Source organism: Panthera onca, chromosome B4 (assembly GCF_046562875.1).
Source record: "Panthera onca isolate mPanOnc1 chromosome B4, mPanOnc1 haplotype 2, whole genome shotgun sequence".
NCBI classification, from domain to species: Eukaryota; Metazoa; Chordata; class Mammalia; order Carnivora; family Felidae; genus Panthera; species Panthera onca.
In genome coordinates this window covers 11,897,928-11,918,992 of record NC_138345.1, presented here as the reverse complement: position 1 = coordinate 11,918,992, position 21,065 = coordinate 11,897,928, and the positions used below count along the sequence as shown (strand labels likewise).

Genomic DNA, 21,065 nt, shown 5'->3' with positions numbered 1-21,065 from the left:
CCCTGGCCGGCCGCCCACCTCCGCCCCCCGCCGCCTCTCCGCCCTCTCCCGCCGCAGCCCACGCCCCGTCGCGGGGGGCAGGGCAAGAGGCGGGCGGCCGGCCCGCCCCGAGACCCTTTAAAGCGACGCGGACGCGGGCCGGGCGCCGCGAGCCCGGCGGCGGACAGTAGCGGCGCGCCGAGCCCAGCGCGCAGGGCTGCCCTTCGCGGGCCGGCGGGGCGGGCGCTCCCGGCTCCCCGACGCCTCCCGCGCCCGGCGGCCGCGCGCCCTCGCTCTGCCCTGCTGGTCCCGGGCGTCCCCGCCATGCGCCCTGGCTAGTGCGCCCGGGGCGCAGCGCCGACCCGGGCCGCGCCCGCCGTCCGCTCCCGCCGCCGGCATGCTGCGCCCGCTGCTGCTCGCCGCGCTCTGCGTGGCCGGCCGGCTCGGGGCCGCCCGCGGCTGCCAGCTGCCCTCGGAGTGGAGACCCCTGAGCGAGGGCTGCCGCGCCGAGCTGGCCGAGATCATCGTGTACGCCAAGGTGCTGGCGCTGCACCAGGAGGTGCACGGCCTGTACAACTACCTGCCGTGGCAGTACGAGCCCAGCGACGCGGGGCTCTTCTACTCCGCCGAGATCGAGATGCTGTGCGACCAGGCGTGGGGCAGCATGCTGGAGGTGCCCGCGGGCTCCAGGCTCAACCTCACCGGCCTGGGCTACTTCTCGTGTCACTCGCACACCGTGGTCCAGGACTACTCCTATTTCTTCTTCCTCAGGTGAGCGCGGCCCCTCCCGCCCACACCACCTCCTCCGCCCGTTGGCCTGACCTCCCGAGGGCACCGTTATCTGGAGCCGGCTCAGCACCTCCAGGGAAAGCTGTCCAGGCCCTATTAGAATATCCCTTGGGCTCCTTTCCTTGCTCTTTATTCTCTCCTGCTCTGTCCCACGTCTAGACATGGGGGCCTGGGGGCCTTTGGCTAAAGCTGTCGAAAAAACAGGGGTGGTTTCACTGCTGAACGCACAGAGGAGTGTTTCCAGCAAAAGCTCAGGGTGGTTTCCAAAATCCATTTGACTCCTCTTTTTTTTTTTTTTTTTTTTAAATTTTTATTATTTTAATTGGATTCACTGGGAGTAGGTTGAGATGCTGAGGGGTAAAAAAAGAAACAAACTTTGAAATCAGACTGTTAGAGTTCTGGCTCTGCTCTTCGTGTGATTTTTGAGTAAGTTGCCTTCTGAAGAACCTCCGTACTCTCCCTTTCATAATGTGAGAAACAAGGTTGGTGGAGACTCACACACAGTAATCATGCAGAACACCTGGTACAGGTTAGAGGCAGAACAAATAGTCCCTCTGCCATCCCGCCCCCCCCTCCCCTCCCTGCTTAAATGCCAAGATAGGAATCGTGCGGAATGCAGCCCAGCTGTCCCTTTGTTTCCCCCCCTTGTCCACCACCGGCAGACCTCAGTGCTGGGCTTTTCAGAATAGCAGAGGTTTGTGTGGGGGCCTGCTGGGGGGTGGGGGGAAGACTGTCTCCCAGTGCTTGGAAGAGAATAAATGAATCGGGCTGGAAGTCCCTCTCTGACCGGAGACTCCTGGAATCTTGTGAAGTTCCGTGAAGATTGGCCTGCAGTCACGATGGAATTCACGTGTATAAGAATTCAGTCAATGGGCTTCAAGTTTGAAATAGAGACTGGCAGGTGCAACCCTAAATGCATTGGCTGTCTGCAATTGAATGAGAGTGACACAGAGCAGCTGAGAGGAACATGGAACTGGAATCTAACCTACATGTCAAGCGAGTGAGTGAATTGATCCACAGTTAACACTAGTGATGGTTCCAGTCTTCTCAGTCCATAAAGTAGCACTAAGAACATTTGGAATGACTGTGACCTCAGTCTGCAGATCACTTTTAGCTCTTGAGATTTCCCACCACTCTGGGAAAGAAAACCTTAAGATCCACCGAAGGGCGTTCATAAGCTCATGGCAACACATGTTTTCTGTATCGAAGCCAGATCTCTAAGTTTAGAATACATGGCGTGCTTTGTGTTTGCTGCCGTGGTTTAGCTAGATTAAGTTGTTTTTCTTCTTTTAATTGCTGTTGAAATATAGTTTCTAAATAAAGGCAGCAAGGAGTGAGACCATATTCTTCTTGATACAAAGAAACGTAGATTTTTCATATTTTTCTTTAGGAAGGACACTGAGAACTCGGCTATAAAGCTATTAATCACTGAAACTTTATTTTCCAAAGAAGTAAGAGCTGGAGAACTTGAGCAGACATGATTTATTTTCTGATTTTATCATGAAAGAGTTTTGTCCAGGGGCTCTGTGGTGGTCAGCCAGCTCTTTCTTCTTTCTCTTTGACATATTTACAAAAACTTAGGGCAGAAATACAGAGTCAACTGGTAGTCTGACAGATTTCCATTTCACAGAGCTGTGTTGCCCCGAAGTGTCCTAACAACTGCATACAAATCATTCCTCCGCTGTTACTCCGGACCCAGTGAGGCAAGAACAGATTCTGGGCACTGTCACTGGGGAAAGCGGCAGTGGCCATTCCCTTGTCCGCCCTACACCACCTTTTTGTGCTGGAGGTTAACTTCTACCTGCCCTGTCTCTGCGTGATTTATCTTTGCAACAGGCAATTTGTCCTTTGTAAAAATGTTAACATCTGAACTGCACTCACTCCATGCCAGATACTTTTTCTTTCTCTCTTTTTTAAAACTTTTTTTTTAAATGTTTTTTTTTTTTTTTTTTTGTTTTTTTTAAATGTTTATTTTTGAGAGAGAGAGACAGAGCTTGAGCAGGGGAAGGGCAGAGAGAGAGGGAGACACAGAATCTGAAGCAGGCTCCAGGCTCCAGGCTCTGAGCTGTCAGCACAGAGCCCGATGTGGGGCTCGAACTCACAGACTGTGAGATCATGACCTGAGCCCAAGTCCGATGCTCAGCCGACTGAGCCCCCCCCCCCCCCGGGCGCCTCTTCACTTTACAATGCAGTTCTTACACTACCACCAAGAAGGTGCTATTCTCCTCCTCTTTTTACAGACTGGCACGGTGAAGCTTAGAGGATTTAGGAAATTTGTGTCTCCTGTCAGAAGACAAGTAGCAATGGCAGGATTCGAACCTTACAACTGGCTTATAACTGGTCCTTACAACTGGCTTTCCTTTCATCAAGAAACAAGGGACACCCTGTGAGAAAGGCCACTTGGGCGATACACAAATAGCCAAACACATATGCATCCCCTCTCCCCAACCCTTCACCCAAACTCATCTGTTGGAAGACCTTAACGATAGATTCGTGTAATGTGAGGCAGAGAAACCATTAGAAATAGTAAGTCCTCTAATGAGAGCCATGTGAGACATGGTGGCGCAAAGGCAAGATTGTCACGGTCTTTACAACTGTTGATTAAAGCTGGTGTACCCTATGGCTGTCCAGTCTGCAGTTCTGCTTTTTTTTCCCCCCCATTAGGATGGATGAAAATTATAACCTCTTGCCTCATGGAGTCAATTTCCAAGATGCCATCTTTCCAGACACTCAAGAGAACAGAAGGATGTTTTCCAGCCTTTTCCAGTTTTCGAATTGTTCTCAAGGGCAGCACCTGGCAACTTTTTCCAGCGACTGGGAGATCCAGGAAGACAATAGGGTAAGAAATGGCTGTGCCCTCTGTCACAGCAAAGTAATAGAAAAGCTGCATCTTGTCTGAATTTTGTGACCAAATGAGTCAAGAATACTCTTCCAGAAGCCCAGACCAAAAAGTGTTATCCCTCCCACTCCTCTGGCAGTTAAAAAAAAAAAAAAAAACACTGTTCATAAACTGTAGCTTCCTGAGGCTTTACTACTTGGTATCGGGATCCTCATAAAGTGAGAGAACAAGATGGAGTGAAGGTGGGCACAGTGCCTCAGTTTCCTCTCCTGTAAAATGGAAACAATCTACATCATAGGGTTGATGCAATATGATTTAGCTATGTAAAAAAAAATGAAAATATGTAAAGCCCTTAGCATAGTGCCTGACGGAGTATGTACTCAATACATGACAGCTGTTATGACTATTATATCATTAATGTTATTGATAGCATAAGGCTCTAGGCAGTCTTTTAAAGGAGAAGAAAAAGTCCTCAAGGAAATGATTGCTATAGCTAATACTTCTTTGATGGTTAACTCTATTTGTTAAGATGTAGAGATACAGGGTGGCCAAAATGGTTGTGGAATGTAAAGGTTAAGATAGTTTTGGGTAAAGGGGTGCCTGGGTGGCTCAGTTGGTTAAGTGTCCAACTCTTGATTTTGGCTCAGGTCATGATCTCACGCTTTGCAAGACTGAGCCCTGTGTTGGGCTGTGCCAAGATGGCACACAGCCTGCTTGGGATTCTCTCTCTCCTTTTGTCTCGCCCCCTTCCCACCCGCCATGTGAGCACGTGTGTGCGCGCATGTGCTCTCTCTGTCTAAGAATAAACTTAAAAACAGTAATTTGGGGTATGAAAATATAAAAGGGATCTGTCCATCTGGGACAGATACCAGAGTTGGGGGGAGATTTTGAAGACTGTCCCTTTCCCAAATAACATTGGCATATTTGAGCTGGGATGATTGTGGGGCTGGCTCAGTAGAGGAGGTGGCCAGTCCCAGTCTCTTAAAAACATCCGAGGTGTTTTTAAGGCAGTGTGACAGACTGACTTCTGGGAGCGTTCTGATGTGGGGTTTTGGGTATCCCACGGGACAAGGACTCATATTTTTTGAGTTAATAACCTAATTTGCGCATGTTGAGTGGCTCACGAGGGTCCCCGAATCTAGAAGTATAAAATGGTAGTCAGTAGTTTCTCTCTCATCTCTGACACCCACCCACCCATTTCCCACCTACCCTTCAAGTAGCTCCTGTTACTAGTTTCTTATAAATGTTTAATGAGTATTTTCATCCAAGAAAGAATTCACACTTGTATATTTACTGTGTTCTTTTACGCAAATGGCAGCCCACTCTATACACTTTGCTATACTTTGACTTTATTCACAAATAGATCTTGAGGATCTTTCCATATCAATGCAGATCAAGTTGCCTTAAAGAGCTGCATAGTGTATTCCATTGTATGCATGTCACTGTGTGTGTGTGTGTGTGTGTGTGTGTGTGTGTATATATATATATTTATTTATTAAATATAATTTATTGTCAAATTGGTTTCCATACAACACCCAGTGCTCAACCCAACAGGTGCCCTCCTCAATGCCCATCACCCATTTCCCCCTCTCCCCCACCCCCATCAAACCCTAGTTTGTTCTCTGTATTTAAGTTCTCTGTTCTCCCTCTCTGTAACTTTTTTTTTTCCCCTTCCCCTCCCCCATGGTCTTCTGTTAAGTTTCTCAGGATCCACATATGAGTGAGAACATATGGTATCTGTCTTTCTCTGCCTGATTTATTTCACTTAGCATAATACCCTCCAGTTCCATCCATGTTGCTGCAAATGGCCAGATTTCATTCCTTCTCATTGCCAAGTAGTATTCCATTGTGTATATAAACCACATCTTCTTTATCCATTTGTCAGTTGATGGACATTTAGGCTCTTTGCATAATTTGGCTATTGTTGAAAGTGGTGCTATAAACTTTGGAGTACATGTGCCCCTATGCATCAGCACTCCTGTATCCCTTGGGTAAATTCCTAGTAGTGCTATTGCTGGATCATAGGGTAGTTCTATTTTTAATTTTTTGAGGAAACTCCACACTGTTTTCCAGAGTGGCTGCACCAGTTTGCATTCCCACCAACAATGCAAGAGGGTTCCCATTTCTCCACATCCTCTCCAGCATCTATATAGTCTACTGATTTGTTCATTTTAGCCACTCTGGCATGAGGTGGTATCTCAGTGTGGTTTTGATTTGTATTTCCCTGATGAGGAGTGACGTTGAACATCTTTTCGTGTGTGTGTTGGCCATCTGGATGTCTTCTTTAGAGAAGTGTCTATTCATGTCTTCTGCCCATTTCTTCCCTGGATTATTTGTTTTTTTGGGTGTGGAGTTTGGTGAGTTCTTTATAGATTTTGGATACTAGCCCTTTGTCTGATATGTCATTTGCAAATATCTTTTCCCATTCTGTAGTTTGCCTTTTAGTTTTGTTGATTGTTTCCTTTGCAGTGCAGAAGCTTTTTCTCTTCATGAGGTCCCAATAGTTCATTTTTGCTTTTAATTCCCTTGCCTTTGAGATGTGTCAAGTAAGAAATTACGGTGGCTGAGGTCAAAGAGGTTTTTTTCCTGATTTTTCCTCTAGGGTTTTGATGGTTTCCTGTCTCACATTCAGGTCCTTCATCCATTTTGAGTTTATCTTTGTGTATGGTGTAAGAAAGTGGTCTAGTTTCATTATTCATGTTGCCATTCAGTTCTCCCAGCACCATTTGTTAAAGAGACTTGTCTTTTTTCCATTGGATATTCTTTCCTGCTTTGTCAAAGATTAGTTGGCCATATTTTTGTGGGTCCAAGTCTGGGTTCTCTATTTCATTGATCTATGTGTGTGTTTTTGTGCCAATACCATGCTTTCTTGATGATTACAGCTTTGTAGTAGAGGCTAAAATCTGGGATTGTGATGCCTCCCACTTTGATCTTGTTCTTCAATATTACTTTGGCTATTTGGGGTCTTTTGTGGTTCCATACAACTTTTAGGATTGCTTGTTCTAGCTTTGAGAAGAATGCTGGTGCAATTTTGATTGGGATTGCATTGAATGTGTAGATTGCTTTGGGTAGTATTGACATTTTAACAATATTTATTCTTCCAATCCATGAGCATGGAATGTTTTTCCATTTCTTTGTATCTTCAATTTCCTTCATAAGCTTTCTATAGTTTTCAGCATACAGATCTTTTACATCTTTGGTTAGGTTTATTCCTAGGTATTTTATGGTTCTTGGTGCAGTTGTGAATGGGATCAGTTTCTTTAGTGTCACAATATATTTAATCAAGCTCTCTGTTAATAGGTGGCTGGCTTAATAGGTGGTTAATAGGACATTGCTATTACAGAATGCAGACATGTATGATATGATACATACCTGTATGTAGGATTGTAGGATTGCTGAGTCCAATTTTTAGCAAATACTATGTACCTAGTATAAAGCAGCTGCTGTGTTAGGTGCTAGACTTTCAACGTTGAGCAAAATACAAAGTCCCTGATCTCCTAAAGCTTATAGTCCTATTGTTGGTGATTGACACAATCAAAAGACCCCATTAGTGACTTCATAATTTTTAATGGAAGCAAATGATCCAAAAAATAAATAAAAAGAGAGAATCTGACCTCGACTTAAGGGTTAAGAAAGTCTTCTCTGCTGAATTGATACTGGAGCTAAAATGTGATGGATGAAGTGACCTCCTAGTTAATGTTGGGATCAGGGAGAGATGAGTGTAATCCAAAGGAGGACAGTCTGTGGAGAGAGGCCCTGTGGTAGCATAGTACATGGTGCATTTGAGGGCATGAAAGAAAGCTCCTGTGTCTGGAGCAAAGGGAGTAAGAAGGATGAGGCAAGAGCTTGAGGCAGTGCCAGACCTAATGAAGATTTGGGTTTTGTTCTGTGAATGGGAAGCCTTTTGTGTTCTGAAAGGAGGGGTGATGGGATCAAATTTACATTTGGAAGAAACCAACTGGATTGGAGGAAATCCAATTGATGTGGTGAGAACAGGTAGTGGTTATAAAGCTACCAGATAGTTGCTGGACTAGGGTAGAGGCAGTAGGGATGGAGTAAAGGAGGCAAATTGGAGAGTGATTTGGGAAATGAAATTAGCAGGTATTGCTGATGGTTTGGTGGGAAAGGAGGTGGGGGAGGGTCAAAGATAACTCGTGTGTTTCTGGCAGGTAAACCGCATGCCAGGACCAACACTGAGAAATGTAGGCAGGAAAGGTTTGGTGGAGGAATTCATATGGCAGATGTTGGACACACTGAGTTTCAGTGTATTTGAACCATCTGAGTCATTTTGAGCCAAGTGAGATCTGGAATAGGTGGTTGCATCTCTAAGTTTGGAGCTTTGAGAAGAGCTCTGAGTGGAGTATAGACCTTTGGGACTTAACAATAATTGGGTGTCCGTTGAGACTGAATATGAACGAAACTCCCAAGGGAGAGTACATAGGAAGAGCAGAGCATGGGCCCTAGGGTAGGACTAAGCCTTGTGGGATGCTAAACCTGGTTGAGAAGGAGCAGTCAGAGAGGGAAAGGGAAAACTAGGAGAGTCAAGGATACAGGGTATTTGCATAAGTATGAGTGATTGACAGAGCCAAAATCTGTTGAGAAGTCAAGTAAATTGATGACTGAAGAGCAACCTCTCTTTGGTGGTCTAAATGAGAACCTAAACTTCCCTAAAAGAGGGAGTAGGGTTATGGGGGATGAGTGAGGGTGGACAACTCTTTGATGAAGTTGGCCTGTGGATGGCTTAATACATATAAGGGTGCAGATGATAGGGCAGAGTAGTTGAGGGAAGGTGTCTTGTTGTATTTAAAGATGGCGGCCATTCTGTTCATACCTCTTGGTCTTTGTTTTCCCACTCTGGAGACATTGCCTGCTCAAGTAGACTAAACTATCCAAGGGTAGGGACATCTATTTTATTTACTGTTGTATATTTGGTCCATTTTTTGTGGGCCTTAAACATTTGTTAAATGAAAACTGTTTCTCATCCAGAGATATCTAATGTCCAGAGAGATCTCTGTCTCTTTCTGATTTTCTAAACTATCTAAAATCCATACACAGTAAAATTTGCTCTCTTTATATGCTGTTACAAATTTTGATAAATGCCCATGGTTGTATAATGGCAACTACAACCACAGTGCCGAAAAGTGCCATCACTGCAAAGAGCTTCACTTCTGCCCTTTTTTGGTCAGACCCTTCCCTAACCTGAACTTGTGGGAACCACTGAATTGTCCTCCAACACTAGTTGTACATTTTCCAGAATGCTGTATGAGTGGAATCATACAGTACGTTGCTTTTTTTTTTTTTTTTTTTTGTTTGTTTGGTTGCTTTTACTTAGCATAATGCACTTGAAATTTGTTTGTTTTGTATTTATTCATTTTTTTAAATTGCTGAGTATTCCATTGTAGGGAGGTACCACGGTTTTAGTGATCTAGTCCTCAGTTGAGAAGAGACTTTAAGTTTACGATTTTAGGCTATCGGAGCATCCATAAAGATCCATGTACAAGTTTTTGTATGAACGTAAATTTCAGTACGTTTTGGGTAAATACCTAGGATAGGTTCACTGGGCTAGAAGGTAGGTGTATGTTTAACTTGGTAAGAAGCTACAAAATTGTTTATGAGAGTGGCTGTGATGTTTATTTGCATTAGCAATATATGAGAGCCCCAACTGTTCTTCTCAGTACTTCGTATGGTCAGAAAATATAGACATTCTAATCGGTGTGTGGTGGTATCTCATTGTATGTTTTGTTTGTTTGTTTGTTTGTTTTAGATTCCACATGTAAATGAGATCATGGTATTTGTCCTACTCTAACTTATTTTGCTTAGCATAATGCTCTCAAGGTCCATCCTTCGTCCGTTGTTGCAAATGGCAGGTCTAAATAATCCTTTGTTGTATATATACACCACAGTTTCTTTATCCCTTTATCTGTCAATGGACATGTAGGTTGTTTCCGTATATTGGCTCTTGTGAAAACTGTTGCACTGAATTTTGTGAGTGCAGATAGCTCTTTGAGATACTGAGTTCATCCAATTTGGGTTCATACCCAGAGGTGGGATTGCTGGACCTCATGGTAGTTCTATTTTTAATTTTCTGAGGAAGTTCTACATTGTTTTCCTTAGTGGCTGCACCAGTTTACATTCATATTAACAGCGTATGAGGTACCTACTTCTTCTCCACACCTTGCCAACACATGGTATCTTCTAGTTTTTGGATAATAATTGTCTTAACAAGCTTGAGGTGCAACCTCATGGTGCTTTTGGTTTGAATTTCCCTGATGAGAGTGATGTTGAACATCTTTCCATATGTGTTGGCCATCTGTATGTCTCTGGAAAAGTGTCTAGTCAGGTACTTTGCCCATTTTTAAATTGGATTGTTTTTTGGTGTTATGGGAGTTCTTTATGTTTTGGATATTAACCCCCTATTGGATAGATCATTTGAAAATATTTTCTCTCATCCAGTAGGTTGCCTTTTGATTTGGTTCACTGTGCAAAAGGCCTTAGTTTTATGTAGTCTCATTTTTTTTATTATTTTTTTAAAATTTTTTTTCAACGTTTATTTATTTTTGAGACAGAGAGAGACAGAGCATGAACAGGGGAGGGGCAGAGACAGAGGGAGACACAGAATCTGAAACAGGCTGCAGGCTCTGAGCGGTCAGCACAGAGCCGACGCGGGGCTTGAACTCACGGGCCGTGAGATCATGACCTGAGCCGAAGTCCCGAAGTTGGACGTTTAACCGGCCAAGCCACCCAGGCGCCCCTAGTCTCATTTTTAAAATTTCTGCTTTCGTTGCTTTTGTCTGAGGAGACTGATGGAAAAATACACTGTTCAGATTGATGTCTAGGAGTTTACTGCTTATGTTTTCTTTTAGGACTTATATAGTCTCAGGGCTTACATTTAGACTTTTTAATCCATTTAGAGTTTATTTTTGTATATGGTATAAGAAAGTAGTCCCGTTTCATTCTTTATGTTACTGTTCAGTTTTTCCAACACTACTTATTGAAGAAACCATCTTTTCTCTGTAGTGTATTCTTGCCTTCTCTTTTGTAGATTAATTAACCACATATGTGTGTGTTTATTTCTGGGCTGTCTATTCTGTTCTTTTGATCTGTGTGTCTATTATTGTGCTTGTACCATACTGTTTTGATTACTATAGATTAGTATGAGATGTGGGAAGATGATACGTCCAGCTTTGTCATTCTTTATCAAGATGGCTTTGGCTATTCATGGTCTTTTGTGGTTCCATACAAATTTTGGGATTGTTCTGTTTCTGTGAAAAAGTGCTGTTGGTGTTTTGATATGAATTAGATTACATGTGTAAATTTCTTTGGATAGTATGGACATTTTAACAATACTTAGTTTTCCATTCCATGAGCATGGTATGTCTTTCCATTAATTTGTGTTCAACTTATTTCATCAGTGCCTTATAATTTTCACAGTATAGACGTTTCAACTTCTTGGTTAAATTTATTCCTAGGCATTTTACTGTTTTTGGTGTGACTATAAGTGGGGTTGTTTTCTTAATTTTTCTTATTGTTCATTATTAGTGTATAGAAATGCAACAGATGCCTGTATATTAATTTTGCATATTAGGGTTTTCTATATTTAATGTCCTATCATTTGCAAATAGGGAAAGTTGTACTTCTTCCTTAACAATTTGGATGCCTTTTGTTTCTTGTCTAATTTCTCTGGCTAGGACTTCCGGTACTACGTTGAATAAAAGTGACAAGAGTGGTATCCTTGTCTTGTTCCTGATTATAGGGGAAAAGCCTTCAGTTTTACGTTGTTGAATATGATGTTAGCTGTGGTTTTTCATACATGGCCTTTATTATGTTGAGGTATGTTGCTTTACTCAGTTTGTTGAAATTCTTTATCATAAATGGATGTTGAATTTTGTCAAACGCTTTCTCTGCGTCTATCGAGATAATCTTGTTTTTATTCTTTTTGTTAACGTGGTGTATCATGTTCAGTTTTGTGGGTATTGGATCATCCCTGGAATAAATCCCACTTGATTGTGGTGAATGGTCCTTCTAATTAATTTTTGAATTGAGTTTGCTAATAATTTGTTGAGGATTTTTGCATCTATGTTCATCAAGGATATTGGCCTATTGTTTTTTTAATTTATTTTTATTTTTTTTGTTGTTGTTTGTAGTGTCTTTGGTTTGATATCAGAGCAATGCTAATCTTGTAGAATGGATTTGGAAAACTTCCTTTAGTTTTTTTGAATAGTTTGAGAAGGATAAGTATTAACTCTACTTTATTTTTTTTTAAGATTATTCTAAATGTTTTATTTATTATTTTGAGAGATAGAATGAGTGGGGGTGGAACAGAGAGAGGGGGAGATAGATTCTGAAGCAGGCTCCAGGCTCCGAGCTGTCAACACAAAGCCCGATGCAGGGATCTAACTCAGCAACCGTGAAATCATGACTTGAGCCGAAGTCGGACATGTAACTGAATGAGCCACCCAGGTGCCCCTAACTGTAAATGTTTGGTAAAATTCACCTGTGAAAGTGTCTGGCCCTGGACTTTTGTTTGGGAATTTTTTTATTACTGAGTTAGTTTCATAACTGAGTCTGTTCAGATTTTCTGTTTCTTCCTGATTCAGTCTTGGAAGTTTGTATGTTTTTGGGAACTTCTCTGTTTGTTTTAGGTTTTCCAATTTGTTGGTATATTATCGTTGGTAGTATTCTTACCCTTTGTATGTTTGTAGTGTTAGTTGCAACTTTTGTTTCATTTCTGAATGTAAATCTTCTTCTTGGTTAAAGATTTATTAGTTTTGTTTGTTTTCAAAGAACCAGTTCTTAGTTTGATTGATCTTTTCTATTGTAATTTTAGTCTCCATATCATTTATTACTCCTCTGATCTTTATTTCCTTCCATCTACCAACTTAGGGCTTTTTCTTCTTTTTCTAGTTGCTTTAGGTATAAAGTTAGATTGTTCGAGATTTTTATTTTCTTTTGACATAGGCCTGTGTTGATATAAACATCTCCCTTGGAAATGCTTTTGCTATGTTTCCTGGATTTTGGAACATTGTGTCTGTAATTTCATCTGTCTCTAGGTGTTTTTTGATTTCCTTTTTGATTTCTTTGCTGACCCATGGGCGGGTTAGTAGCATATTGTTATGCCTTCATGTATTTGTTTTTTTCCAATTTTTTCTTATAATTTCTAGTTTCATACTTCTGATGTCAGAAAAGATGCTTGATAGGAATTTAGTCCTCTTAAATTTATTGAGACTTATTTTGTGGCCTAACTTGTGATCTATACTGGAGAATGTTACATGTGTACTTGAAGAGATTGTATATTCTGTTGTTGGATGAAATGTTCTATATATGTCTGTTGAGTCCATCTGGCCAAACATGTCATTCAAAGCCACTGTTTCCCTATTGGTTTTCTGTCTGGTTGATGTATCAATACTGTGAATGGGGTGTTGAAGACTCTCAGTGTATTACTGTCAATTTCTTTTATGTCTATTAATATTTGCTTGATGTATTTATGTGCTCCTATGTTAGGTGTATAGGTATTTATAATTGTTATGTCCTTTTATTGGATTGATTTCTTTATCATTATGTAATGCCCTTCTTTGCCTCTTGTGACAGTCTTTGTTTCAAAGTCTGTTTTGTCTACTAAGTATTGCTACCTTGACTTTTTTTTTTTAATTTCCATTTGCATGGAATATCTTTTTTCCATTCCTCCACTTTCAGTCTGTAGATGTCTTTAGCTATGAAGTGCATCTCTTATAGGCAGCATATAGATGAGTCTTACTTTTTTGAACCATTCTGTCACCTTATGTCTTTTTATAGGAGCATTTAGATGACTTACATTTAAAGTAATTCTTAGTAGCTATGCACTTCCATTTTGTTGACTAGTGGGTTTTTTTTGTAGAATTTTATTTTTTCAAGTATAATTAACCTGTAGTGTGATATTTGTTTTAGGTGCGCAATATGATTCAGCAATTCTATACATTCCTCAGTATTCATCATGATAAGTGTACCCTTAATTGTCTTTAATACACGCAGTCCCTCACCCTACTTTTCTTTGACAGCAACTCGTTTGGTATCTGTATTTAAGAGACTTTTTTTCTTCTCTGTTTTTGTTTGGTGGTTTTGTTTCTTAAATTCCATATATGCGTGAAATCGTATGGTATTTGTTTTTCTTGGACTGATTAATTTCATTTAGCATTACACCCTCTAGATCCATCCACGTTGTTGTAAATGGCAAGATATCCTTTTTATGACTGAGTGATACTCCTTTGAATATATATACCCCCACATCATCTTCTTTTTTTTTAATGTTTTTATTTATTTTTGAGAGAGACAGAGTGGGAGCAGGAGAGGGTCAGAGAGAGAGGGAGAGAGAGAATGCCAAGCGGACTCCATACTGTCAGCGCAGAGCCTGATGTGGGGCTTAAACCCACAAACCAGGAGATCATGACCTGAGCCAAAGTTGGACACTTAACCAACTGAGCCACCCAGGTGCCCCTATCCCACATCTTCTTTATCCATTTGTCTATGGATGGACACTTGCATTGCTTCTGTATCTTGACTATTATAAATAATGCTGCAGTAAACCTATATATCTTTTCAAATTAGTGTTTTTGTTTTCTTTGGGTGAATACTCAATAGTGGAAGTACTGGATCATATGGTAATTCTATTTTTACTTTTTGGAGAAACCTCACCTCCTTACTATGTTCCACAATGGCCGCATCAATTTGCAGTCCTTCTAACAGTGCATCAGGGGTCCTTTTCTTCCACATCCTTACCAATACATGTTATTTCTTGTCTTGTTGATTTTAGCCATTCTGACAGGTGTAAAGTGATGCCTTTTTTGGTTTTACTTTGCATTACCCTAATGCTGAATGATATTGAACATCTTTTCATGTGTCTAGTGACCATTTGTATATCATCTTTGGAAAAAAAAGTCTATTCAGGTTCTTTGCCCATTTAAAAAAATTTTAATTAAAAAAATTTAAGTTGATTTATTTATTTGAGGGGGGTGCAGAGAGAGGGAGAGACAGGATTTTTTTTTTTAATATGAAATTTATTGTCAAATTGGTTTCCATACAACACCCAGTGCTCATCCCAACAGGTGCCCTCCTCAATGCCCATCACCCACCCTCCCCTCCTTCCCACCCCCCATTGACCCTCAGTTTATTCTCAGTTTTTAAGAGTCTCTTATGCTTTGGCTCTCTCCCTCTCTGGAGAGTGTTATACTAAGTGAAATAAGTCATACAGAGAAAGACAGGTACGATATGTTTTCACTCTTATGTGGATCCTGAGAAACTTAACAGAAGACCGTGGAGGGAGGGGAAGGAAAAAAAACAGTAAGAAAGAAAAAAAAGAAAAAAAAAGTTAGGGTGACAGGATTCTAAGCAGGCTCCATGCCGTCAGTGCAGAGCCCAATGCAGGCTCCATCTCTGTGAGATCATGACCTGAGCTGAGATCAAGAGTCAGATGCTTAATTGAATCACTTAGGTGTGCCCCGTCTTTGCCCATTTTTAAGTTGGATTATTTGCTTTTTTTGTGTTGAGTTGTGGAAGTTCTTTATATATTTTGGATGCTAACCCTTATTTGGATATATCATTAGCAAATATCTATTTCATTCAGTAGGTTTCCATTTTGTTGTTTCCTTTGCTGTGCAAAAGTTTTTTGTGTTGATGTAGTCCCAGTGGTTTAATTTTGCTTTTGTTTCCCTTGCCAGAGGAGACCTATCTAGAAAGATGTTTCTCTTGCCAATGTCAGAGGAATGATTGCCTATATTTTCTTCTAGGAATTTTATGGTTTCAGGTTTCACGTTTAGGTCTTTAACCCAGTTTGAGTTTGTCTTTGTATATGGTGTTTTGTAGTTACTCTGTTGCTTTCTTCTCTTGCTCTTTTTTTTTTTTTCCTTTGTGCTTTGATGACTGTACTGTTATGCTTGGATTGCTTTCTCTTTATTATTTGTGTATCTATTTGAAGGTTTTTTGGTTTGTGGTTACCATGAGATTTATATATAACATCCTATGTATATAACAGTCTATTTTTTTTAATTTTTAAATTTTTTGAGAGAGGGAGAAAGCACTTATGCAAGAGAGAGTGGGGGGAGGGGGAGAGAGAGTGACAGACCAGGTGAAGCCTGATTCAGGGCTCAAACCCACAGACTGAGACCATGACCCGGACTGAAGTCCAGAGTTAGATGCTTGTTGGTGGGAATGCAAACTGGTGCAGCTGCTCTGGAAAACAGTGTGGAGGTTCCTCAAAAAATTAAAAATAGAACTACCCTACAACCCAGCAATAGCATTACTAGGAAATTATCTAAAGGATACAGGAGTGCTGATTCATAGGGGCACATGTACCCCAATGTTTATAGCACTGCTTTCAACAATAGCCAAATTATGGAAAGAGCCTAACTGTCCATCAGCTGACAAATGGATCAAGAAGGTTTATATATACAATGGAATAGTACTTGGCAATAAGAAAGAATGGAATCTTCCATTTACAATAACGTGGATGTAACTGGAGGGTGTGAGGCTAAGTCAGTCAGAGAAAGAAAGATTTTATATGTATTCACTCATATGTGGAATTTGAGAAACTTCACAGAAGACTATGGGTGAAGGGAAGGGAAAAAATAGTTAAAAACAGAGAGGGAGGCAAACCATAAGAGATTCTAAATACAAAAACTGAGGGTTAATGAGGCAGGTGGGGGAGAGGGGAAAATGGGTGATGGGCATTGAGGAGGGCAATTGTTGGGATGAGCCCTGGGTGTTGTATGTAAGCGATGAATCATGGGAATCTACTCCCAAAGCCAAGAGCACACTGTATATGCTGTATGTTAGCTAACCTGACAATAAATGATATTTTAAAAAAAGAGTTCGATGCTTAACTGAGCCACCCAAGCGCCCCTAGAACAGTCTATTTTAGGTTGTTGGTTCCTTAAGGTCTAACACATTCTAAGAGAACTATGTTAAAATCCCCCCACGTTTTAGGTAATTTGTGTCCTATATTACATGTTTTTATTTTGTGTATCCCTTAAATAATTGTTGTAGATCTACCTGATTTTGCTGTTTTTTTTTTAACCTTTATGCTAACTTTATAAGTAGTGAATATAATATCTTTACCCTTTTTTTAATTTAAAAACATTTTTTTCATGTTTATTTTTGAGAGAGAGAGACAGACAGAGTGTGAGTGGGGGAGGGGTGGAGAGAGAAGGAGACACACAGAATTCGAAGCAGGTTCCAGGCTCTGAGGGTGTCAGCACAGAGCCTGATGCGGGGCTCAAACTCATGAACTATGAGATCATGACTTTAGCCTGAGTCGGACATTGAACTGACTGAGACACCCAGGTGCCCCTATCTTTACTCTTGTTTGCATTTATCAATGGGAGTTTTTTTCTCCCACAGTTTTCTTATGCTTGTTTATGGCCTTTTCTGCTTAAAGTACCTGTAACATTTCTGTAAGGCCACTTTAGTGGTGATGAACTCCTTTATCTTTGGCCTGTCTGGGAAACTCTTTGTCTCTCTGATTCTGAATGGTAACCTTGCCAGGTAGAGTAGTCATGGTTGTAGTGTTTTCTTCTTTGAGCACATAGATTATACCTTGCTCTACTCCCTTCTCGCCTATAAAGTTTCTGCTGAAAAAACCTCATGGTCTTACGGGTGTTCTCTTGTACATGACCAGTTGCTTTGTTCTTGATGCCTTTAATGTTCTCTTTTTATCTTTCACTCTTGACCTTATAATTATTATGTGTCTTGGTGTGAATATATCTGGATTCATCTCATTTGCGGCTGTCTATAATTCTTGGCTCTGGATATTTGTTTCCTTCACCGGGTTAGAGAGGCTTTCAGCTGTTATTTCTTCAAATAAGTTTTCTGCCCATTTTGCTTCTCTTTCTGGGAACTGTACAATGGGAATGTTAATCTGCTTGATGTTATCTCAGAGGTCCCTTAAAATATCTTCATTTTTTAAAATTTGTTTTTCTTGTTGCTGTTCCTCTTGGATGATTTCCACCACCCTGTCTTCCAGATCGCTGCTCAGTTCTTCTGTATCCTTTAATATGCAGTTAAATCCTTCCAGTAGGTTTTTCATTTCAGTTATTGTATTCTTCAGCTCTGATTGTTTTTTATATTTTCTCTTTGTTGAAGTTCTCACTGTGTTCATCCATTCTTCTTCCAAGCTTGGTGAGCATCTTTGTGATGATTACTTTGGCTACCCTATCAGGTACGTTGTTTATCTTCATTTCATTTGGTTCTTTCTTAGGTTTTGTCGTCTTCTTGCATTTGGAACATTCTCCTCTGCCACCTCATTTTGCCTGGCTCTGTGTGTGTTTCTGTGTAGATCAGCTACATCTCCTGGTCTCGAAGGGTTGGCCTTATGTAGAAGGAGTCCTGTGGAGCCCAGAAGTGCAGTTCCATTGGTCATCAGAAGCAGGTGTCCCGGGGTGTCCCCTTTGTGGGTACATGCACCCTCCTGTTGTGGCTAGGCTGAGACATGTGGGCATGCTGGTGGGTGGGGCTGATGAGTGAAGCTGGCTCAGAGTTTCACCTGTGGTTGCTGTGTGCACTGTTGAGTAGGGCTTCGTCCCCTAGCCCTAGGCAGGGGCCGCTTTGGTGGAGCCCTGGTTCTGAGGCCATTACCCACATCTGGGGAGACAGGAGCCACTTTGTGGGGGTGCTGGTTCTAGTTGAGACCACCTACTAGGTATGGCAGGGTAGGAGCTGAATTGGGGGGGCATATCTGCCACAGCAGGAGCTGATTGGGGGGGGGGGTACTGATTTTGGCCAAGGATGTGGGCTGGGTGTGGTGGGTGGGAGCTGGTTCTGCTAAGGCCACCAGCCAGATATGGAGTGGCAGGAGCCACATTAGAGGGTGGGGTGGGTGGGTTGGACAGGGCATGTTTGGGGTGCAATGCAGGGGTGACACAAGCAGTGCTAGCAAGGTAGATGGAAAGTGTCAGAAGTGGTGTCCATCCATGTCAGGCTAGCTAGGCCGAAGGAGGGCAAGAAAAATGGCATGTGCCAGCACTTAACGTTCCCGGATAAAATTCCTGCAGATCCGAGCCTCTCTGGCACATGCCCTAAAGTTGGTCAGTTCCTGTCCTTCATGTATGGCCCAGGTGCTTTTCCAGCTGTTGCCTCTGTGCTGGGTCTTGGAGCAAGTGAGTTCGTGCATGGGCCCTTTAAGAGTGGAGTCTTAGTTTTCTAAAGCCTTTCTGTTCTCCTGGAGTTAAGTTCTACTGATTTTTCTAAAGCCAGACACTATGGTAGCTCATCTTGGTGCAGGCCCAAGTGGGGTTTGAACCCCTCACCTCTCATGGAGGACTTCAATCCCTGTACTGGTCCTTCTGCTTGTGGGTTGCCATGCTAGGGGTGTGGGTCCTGATCAGACTGTCTGCCTCTTCTATGCTTCTTGATGTGGCCTTTTCTTTATACCTTTGGCTGTGGAAGAGCTGTTCTGCTAGTCTTTAGGTTATTCTTAGACTCGTTCTACATGTAGTTGTAGACTTGGTGTGTTTGTGGAATGAGGTGAGCTCAGGATCTTCCTATTCTGCTATCTTTTTTTTTTTAAGTTTATTTATTTTGAGAGAGAGGGAGGGAGGGAGGGGCAGAGAGTGAGAGAGCGAGCGGTGGGGAGAGAGAATCCCAAGCAGGCTTCTCACTGTTAGCGTGGAGCCCATTGTGGGGCTCTAACCCACAAATCGTGAGATCAGAACTTGAACCAAAGTTGGATGCTTAACCAGGTGAGCCACCCAGGCTCCACCTATTCTGCCATCTTGATCTTCATCCCACATTGTGTCCTTGATATCACCGTTTACTTTGACAAATATATTCATTAATATAATTGAGTTTTAGTTGTTTCTAATACTTCTATTTTTTAGCTTTTATAGAAGTCAGTGTAATTTGCTTACCACTGTTAAGTTACTACAGTGTTCTGTTTTTGTCTATATATTTACCTTCATGAGTTTCATACTTGTTTGTACTCCTAGGTTTCTGTTAAGCATCTTTTATTTCAACTTGAAGAATTTTTTTTTTTTTTTTTTGTAAGGCAGGTGGTGAACTCTTGAAGCTCTTGTTGGTCTCAGGAAGTCTTTATCTCACTTTCATTTTTGAAAGTTAATACTCTTGGCCATTTGTTTGTTTCAGTACTTTGAATTTGAATATATCATCCTGCCTTTTTTTTTTTTTTTTTTTTTTTTTCGGCCTGCAAGTTTTCTGCTAAAAAGTCCTCTGATAGTCTCTTTGGGGAGGAGGTATATCAAGTCACTTTTGTTGTTGTTGCAACTTTGAAAATTCTCCCTTTCACTTTTGACAGTATGATAGTAATGTGTCTGTGTATGGGTCTCTTTAGGTTTATCTTACTGGTGTTCTTCAATTTCTTTTTTTCCTCAATGTTTATTTTTGAGAGAGTGAGCGGGGGAGGGATAGAGAGAGAAGGAGACAGAGGATCTGAAACAGATTCTGTGTTGAGAGCAGAGAGCTTGATGAGGGGCTCGAACCCACCAACTGTGATATCATGACCTGAGCTGAAACTGGATACTTACCCCACTGAACCACCCAGGCACCCCTATCTTATTGGTGTTCTTGAGATATCCTGGATCTAGGTGTCTGTTTCTTTGCCCAGGTTTGGGAAATTCTCAGCCATTATTTCTTTCAGTGAATTCTCCCTTTCTCTCTCTCTTGTCCTTTTGGGACTCCCATAATATATATCAGTTGGTCTTCTTGATAGTCTCTTAAGCTATCTTTGCTTTTCTTAATTTTTTATTGTTGATCTTTTGATTAGATGATTTCTGCTCACCTATATTCAAGTTTACTAATCCTTTCTTCCACTCCTTATGTTCTACTATTGAACCACTCTATTGAAATTTTCAGTTCAGTTACTGTATTCTTTAGCTCGAGGATTCCTATTTGGTACTTCTTTAATATTTGAAATAGCATACAGATCCTATATGTATTTTGTTGGATTTATACCTCATGATTCTATTTATTTGGTGTTATAAACAATGGTACTCTTTTTAATGTTTTTATTTCTAATTGTCTTATTGCTTGTCTATAGAAATACAATTGATTTTTTTTTTTTTTTCATATTAACCTTCTAACCCACAGTCTTGGTAATCTCACTAGTTCTAAAAGCTTTTTGTAGATTCCAATTTCTGTGTAGATGATGATGTTGTCAATGAAGAGTTTTATTTCTTCCTTTCTAGTCTGTATGCTTTTTGTTCTTACTGTCTAGGGTTTAACATATGAGCTGTGTAGCAATGGTGAGTGGACTGCCTATTTTAAGTATGTTAGGTACAGTTCTGTGGGTTTTGTTTTTTTTTTGTTTTTGTTTTGTAGATAGGTTTTATCAGGTTAAGGACATTCGCTTCTATTTCTAGTTAGCTAAGAATTTTGACCAGGAGTTGGAAGTTTAGTATGCTTTCTGCACCTTAGATGATCATGAGATTTTTCTTTAGTTAATAAAGTGAACTGCATTGATAGTCAAATTCTGAACTAC

At 41.2% G+C, this 21,065-nt stretch overlaps 1 protein-coding gene across 2 annotated transcripts in view; it reads left to right on the top strand.

Moving 5' to 3' along the window:
- Positions 1-373: 373 nt before the first annotated feature.
- Positions 374-21,065, top strand: part of CCDC3 (coiled-coil domain containing 3) — a 116,739-nt gene continuing 96,047 nt past the window's right edge. Inside the window, exons 1-2 of one of the 2 annotated variants that reach the window (XM_078450431.2) lie at positions 374-750; positions 3,433-3,607. In XM_078450431.2, coding sequence (XP_078306557.1) covers positions 377-750; positions 3,433-3,607 — 549 coding nt within the window. In that variant the 5' untranslated portion in view covers positions 374-376. Of the gene's footprint in view, positions 751-1,670; positions 1,769-3,432; positions 3,608-21,065 lie in introns of those variants that run through there. The other variant, XM_081796045.1, reaches the window with a different exon arrangement.